The 7,013-nt window shown below is 38.3% G+C and overlaps 1 protein-coding gene across 1 annotated transcript; it reads left to right on the top strand.

The window, feature by feature from the left end:
* Positions 1–2,476: 2,476 nt before the first annotated feature.
* On the top strand, positions 2,477–4,135 carry ier5 (immediate early response 5). Its single transcript, XM_079891342.1, has one exon. It carries the CDS (start codon positions 2,784–2,786, stop codon positions 3,609–3,611), a length of 828 nt encoding a protein of 275 aa, XP_079747468.1. The 5' UTR covers positions 2,477–2,783; the 3' UTR covers positions 3,612–4,135.
* The last annotated feature ends 2,878 nt before the right edge of the window (positions 4,136–7,013 follow it).

Here is a 7,013-nt window from a genome sequence, read left to right as displayed (position 1 = left end):
TCCGGGTCCTTGAGCGTCTAGACACGCGCGCGCGCACACGAGCCTCCCGGTAAATAAACACCAGCGTGCTCTTTTTTTTCTTCTGCGTGGGCTGTTTTGGTTTGTTGTTGCCGTAAAAGAACAAAGCAATATTGCCCCAGAATGCACGGATAGTTTCAAATGTGTATAGCACCGTGTTTAAAATTATGAGCAAAAATGGTTTAATTCTGATACCGCTGTATACATTTGTAGTTAAATATTTCAACACCTCTATATCCTGGACGGTGTTGCTGTATTTTTTATTATTAAATATTACAATAGTATATTGTAATTTTACTGTTACCACCACTTCACTACTATTTAACTATTATACAGATTATGTCATTATACATAATAATAATAATAAGTGATAACAATAATATTATTATTATTGGTAGTACCATAGTATTGTGATGATTCCTGATGGGTGAAATATACTGTGGTACTGAAATTGATGTACTATGTTATTTACTTTGTAATCATTCTTACTCTTTTATATATATATATATATATACCATGATAGGACCATGGTACATGTCCAACAATTGCTCTATTTTAAACATTTTATTACATGGTACCATATGAAAGTAACAAGGTATACCATCTGATACCATACTGTACTGTGGTTCCACTAATGTACTTTTATTTACTTAAACTCTAGGTTTACTTTGATACATTGCATTAATTAAACACCTCAGGTCTGTTCTCAGAAAATATAAAAAATTAAAATACATTAATATAATCTGAAACCACAGTAATAGTAACTATGAGTTTGCCACTGGTTTGGTACCTTGTCTGCCTACTAAAGCATCATGCTTCATACATTATTCATCAGAACGCTGCATTCTCATTAGTTGACTATCTACACCAGTGCTTGTACTGTCCACTGGTAAGAGGACATAGTGTATGATGTAAAACCAGCAAACCAGCTGGAAACACTTCAGCTCGCCTTTAGTAAGTAAAGCTGCATAAATTATTAATCAACTCTGGTTTTATTTATAGAATCAGTTGCCAGTTTCCCATCAACATGAGGACCTGAATGAAGAATAAGGAATATGTGAGATAATATGAATGATACATATATGGATTGTATCCCTGTATTAAAAGGATAGTTCACCCAAAAAGGATTGTTTTTCTACACATGTATGATTTCTTTCTTATGTTGAACACACAAAAAAATAACGTTGGTAACAGTTGACGGTAGTCATTGACTTCCATAGAAGGAAAACAATTCCATGGAAGTCATTGGGTGCCGTCAACTGTTTGGTTACCAACATTCTTCAAAATATCTTCTTTTGTGTTCAACAGGAGAAAGAAACTGTTGACAAGTAAGACTTGGAGCAACTTGAGGGTGAGTAAATAATGACAAAATTTAATTTTTTGCGTGAACTATACCTTGAACTGCAATCCATTAACAGCAAAACACAGCTGAATGCTGATTTATAGTTGACAATATATAAGCCTTTTTTAATATTCGTGTCTATCAAAGATACATTCTTAATCTGCATTAATCTAACCAAGGATTTCACATAGATATTGTGCGGGAGCCATGGCTGTGATCGTTTATATTTAGATAAACGACCTCTGTAAGTGTCTTACGTCATAGCCCGCTCTTCCTGTCAGGTTTGTTTATGACCCACATCTTAATGCAGGGAAACTCACAAACCAACGCACAAGGATTAGGCCTATAATTAAAATGTACATATATAGCCTAATGAAAGTATGGCCATTAAGAAGCATTATCATCAGGATCAAATCTGCAGTGCGTTCATTGTAGTTCATGAGTAGCAGCTAACTGTTTCTTCAAACAAAACATTGCCCTTCCCCCCACTAACAGCTCCATTCACATTTGCTCAGACACCGCAATGGATTTGCACAATAGAGTCATGTGACACGACTGTAGCAGACAAACCATTACATCAGTCGAGGAAGTCAGTTGAAAAAATTAAAGGGGAAGTACCCTTTTTTCTTATAAAACAAGAACTGGTGCTATGTGGAAACTGTAATACTTATAATACATGCATGTTTAGATCTAAAAAAACGTATTTAGAAACTAAATGTATGACATAATGATCCTACCGCGAAAAAGCCCAGTGACATGTACAAACATGTTTTACTTTCGATTACATGTCGATTTTGGCTTGTTATTTGATTCTGTTTGCTTACGATAACGGCATTGTGTTTTAAATATAGGCGAGCTTTAACTATATGTCAAAACAGCTGAATACACATAACGAATTATAAAAATATCTGTCTGTCCTAGCTTGAAAACATTTCTTTCCCTTTAAACAGTTCTCCCACGTTAGTATTTAAATATGACTCATCGCCAAAGCGCTCTCCCATTGGTCACCGCCTATTTGGCGGGGTGTGATTCACAACGGTGGCAGAACTCAACTCGAGATGTGATTGGCTAGTGTAGTCGCTGACGCTGAAGTATAAAAGCGAGTTAAAAATAGAAACGGTCTCATTCCTCCCTAGATCATTGTTGGGTGCAGAAGAGAATGTGTGAGGTAATGAAATCTCCTACACTCGGCCAATAAAACCGATATTGCATTTTGTGAATGAGAATGCGGCTTTTGTCAACAAAACAAGGGACAATCTGATCTACAAGAGGGGGAAGTTCTTGTACGTTATCCAATTAACGTGTTTCTGCGTCGCTGGCCAATTCACAGTAACGTTTTGAGGAGAATCCAGAGAGGAAATCAAACGTGAAAAGCTTGGCGAACTTTGTACCGTGTGTGAACTTCGGCGTTTCGACTCCAGCCATGGAATACAAAGTGGAAGCCCACCGGATTATGAGTATTTCCTTAGGGAAAATCTACAACTCACGCATTCAACGTGGCGGCATTAAATTGCACAAAAACCTCCTGGTATCGCTGGTCCTTCGCAGCGCGCGCCAGGTCTATCTGAGCGACTACTACAGCGGCGCGTGCCTGAACGCTCAAGGCGAACGCGAAGGGAACGAATGGGACATTATGGATTCAGAGCGGGAGAAATTCCCTCCCTCTACAACGGAATGTGAAAGCCCAGAGGAACCTCAACCAAATAAGCAACCCGAGGCGAGCGAGAAAGAGCGGGAATATCGCGAAAACGACGACGAGGTGAAATCAGACCAGGCGGATTGTACTTCCACTTTACAACAAGAGCAAAACCAAAACTCTTCGTTGGACTCTGTTGGTAACGTTTCATCTGAAACCCCGCCGGAAACCATTAACGAACCCAAGGAGAGTCCCTCAGACACTACAGTAGCAGAACGTCAATCAACGCCTGTAGAGAACGGGGAATCACACCAACCACCCAAAGCGCACGTTTGTTCAAACAGGAAAAGAAGCGCGGAGGAGTCGGAAAGAGACGATTCGCCTCTAAAAAGGACCAAAGTCGCTTCCTCAAACGCTAAAGAGGACGAGGAAGGCGAGGAAATGGACACAAGTAACGTGTCCAACCTCATAACGATATTTGGTTCCAGTTTCTCAGGACTTCTCAGCAAGGACAGCGCTAAACCTGAGGCTGAGGCTGAAGAAAGTGGTCAAATCTGCTGCGACCAAATGTTGAAGAACCTTAACCCTTGGAGTACAGCGATAGTCGCTTTCTAACTGTATTGTACTATAAGTTACTTCTTATCCGGGTTGCCCTGCGTGCATTGGTAACACGTGGTCAGGCCTGGGCTCAACATGGTAGTGTGGGACTTCCCAGCAAGCATGAGTGGTGCTACCAAAGTACAAGCTCAGTTTGGCCTGTAAGATGTCCGGGCATGCCTTTCTAGTGAAGGAACTATTTGAATGCTGGTGCTACTTCTTGGGATTACAGTTCCTGAAGTGTTGAACTCTCTATTCAGACAATTCAAAAAAGCCATGTGAGCAAGGGGTATTACAACATATGCAAACGTGTCATGAAGGTCAATATTACATTGTCACCGAACCGATTCAGGGTCGACCACACCAAACTTGACTGTACGAGGTTTAGGCCACTGTTTTAATGTCTTTGTTTTATAAAGACCTGTACATAATGTAATATTTGAGTGTGTGTATATATTGCTTCCCATGTCGCATTCTGAATCTATGTATTTTGGTATCATGACAATTTACGTGGTGCTCACGTATTAAAAAATGTGAAATGACACATTGTTTCTGTCCTTTCTGTTCATGAGTGGAAAAGTTGAGAACGTGACTTGTCACATGACACCTCATCTACCTTTATGCAAATTATATAAGATGTTTTCAGAGTAAAAATTCAAGGTTCCAACAGCGACAGAACTTTAAAATTGTGATTAATGGATATTACTGATTCTAAATAGTAAATGTGAATATATCCTATATAATAATAGACCATTTCATTGTCAAAAATTGCAATCTGAATGCAATCTCTAAATGATATATGTATTTTATATAATATATAACAAAACTATTCTATAATCACACATGGAAATTTAACTCACAGAAATTAACTGGTCAAAAGGTGTGAGAACCATGTACTGTAAAACATTATATGATCAATAAGTTATGACAACATGTTTTTACATTGCTTTAACTCATCAAAATAAGTGAAGCAATTTTAAAACTTTTTTTATAAGTTACACAAGATTCAACTCATTTTAAGTTCGTGTGTAATGTAATTTAAGTTGAATTGACTTAAACATCCAAGTTGATTGTACTTCATGATTATATTCAAATACTAACCCTAAATTGTACATCATTGACTCCTATATTCAGAATCAAGTATGTGAAGAACATGTTCTTCACACTTGATTCTGAATATAGGAGTCAATGATATACTATTTAGGGTATTTAAATATTTAAAATGCAGCTTCCTCAAACAAAACTATTTAGCTAGTCCAAAGTGATCCGACAACTTTGAGAAGAACAAGAATGCTCAGCTGCTGTTCCAATGAATTCTTCCAGGCAATTTTTACTGCATGTTGTAAAGAGAGCTATTGTGCCCCTAAAGCATGTGTGGTATGCAGGGCTCAGTTTCAGCGCAGACTGCTGTCTCTTCTCGCAGGGCCTGTCTTTGGTCCCAGGCTATTCAACATGACATGCCTTTTCCTACAAGAGAGTACAGTCATGATAGAATCACTGATGTCTAAACTTTTTTTTCATGCAGCAACATCACTTGAGCAGTCTTGCATTATTAATAGAGGAGATATGATTCATAATTTACAATGAGGAAAGGACTTCATACTCAAGAAGTGTTTCATTTTGTACGAGTAATTATGGAGAAATGTATTTAATTCACTGGGCAAGAATGCAGTGATTGTGATAAGTGGAATTTGAATGTGTCTAGTAATATGTACAGAAAAAGTCAGTTTATCTAGAATAAAATAAAGGAATCATAAATATGAATGAACTACATTAGGTTAAAAGCTTTTGGGTCATGGAAATATCATTACATTTTAAAATTGGGATTTCCATGCCTAGAAAAGTCTATAAACGTATAATTTAGCATATAATATAATAATTACAACGATAATATATAATATTTTAAAACTGAACCTCTGATAAAAATAATTTTAAATTCCTTCCTCAGTAATCAAATAACTAGAAAACAGGAAAATTCACTGGTGAAAAGGTGTGGGGAGGGGAAGTGATTTGTAAAGGTCAGATCAGGTAGAAAAAGCTCCTTACGGTTTTTAACAGTGTGCTCAGCTTTTTAAAGTGTTAAATATATGTAAAAAACCCCACATTTCTCTACGTCGAAAGCTGACGTTACCAGCAGAACCAGCTTGGTGCCCGGTGTGGCCGCATTCTTTCACACAGACATGGGTAGCTATAGATAGATACACTCCCTTGAGATAGACCAGAAGGCAAGAGTAAAGCTGCTCTCTCACCCTGCTCGTTTGAGAAATGTGGGTCATTCAAATCCCGGCCACGGCCAAGTCAGCTGACCACACCAGCACAGAACAGCAACAGAGCTGGAGCAGATGACGAGGGCGTGGCCTGACATGTACCTCTTGGCTGCAGTGCACTTTTCCTCAAATTTCTGCAGTTCCTTTCATAACATAATACCTGAAGTTATCACTGACTTTGGGAAGTCCGATCCAAAATCAACGTATAGATCTAAAAATGTTTGTCGCATGTGATGCAACATCACTGGCTGTTTCACAAACCATGCTTAAACACATCCAGCTGTCCTCTCCTGACTGGCCTCTCGCTCCTGCATTCCTCTGTCCTGGAAGGAAAGGGGGTGGGGGTGGGAGGAAAAGAGCAAAGTTGTGAAAACGTTTCCTGCCAATATGCAGTAGGAGAGCATGTGGGTCTGGAATGTTAGAGTCAAAAGCGGAGAAATTTAGCGGGAACGTTGATCTGATAAAAGTTTTGGTAAATTATCAGGTAATGACGTCGCAGATCAGACTCATGCAAAATGACAATGCAACAACGCGATTTTTGAGTGTTCTGAACTGTTGTTATGCTATTGTTCGGATGCTATGGGTGGTTACTTACTAGGCCAAGTTATCTGCACTAAAAAAGTTATATTTCAATTGGACTAAAACAATAATTTGTCTTTAAAAAATGTCATGTAAATGCTCAATGTTCAACTGAAATCATAGTGATCCAGTTTTCGGACTAAAGGTGCGGTCAGATTAGCGAAATCCTGCAGGCGTAAAAGATCCATTATCAAGTATAGGGTTGCATGAAGCACCACTCACATGGAAGACACCTGCAAACCAAGCAACTTTCTGTTGGTCAACCTAGTGAATTCACTGAACTTGTTGCGAAATCTGCATGCAATTCCAGATTGTGTGGATTGAAATGACTGGATTTTGCCCCCAAAAATTTGCTGAACACTGGTAAATGTGACCGCACCTATTTGATGCACAAATATTTGATTGCACATTGGGTCATGTATTGACTAAAGACTATGACAAAGCATGTAAAGACACTTTATGATATTTTAGTCCATTGATATCATACCCCCACTTAAATATAACTCTATAGGACTTTTTTAAATCTAATTTATCATTGGCCAAGCAAAAATCAACAGTATGAACATTTAATTCA

The sequence above is a fragment of the Squalius cephalus genome, assembly GCF_949319135.1.
Source record: "Squalius cephalus genome assembly, chromosome: 13".
Lineage (NCBI taxonomy): Eukaryota > Metazoa > Chordata > Actinopteri > Cypriniformes > Leuciscidae > Squalius > Squalius cephalus.
This window is presented reverse-complemented; position numbering and strand designations above follow the sequence as displayed.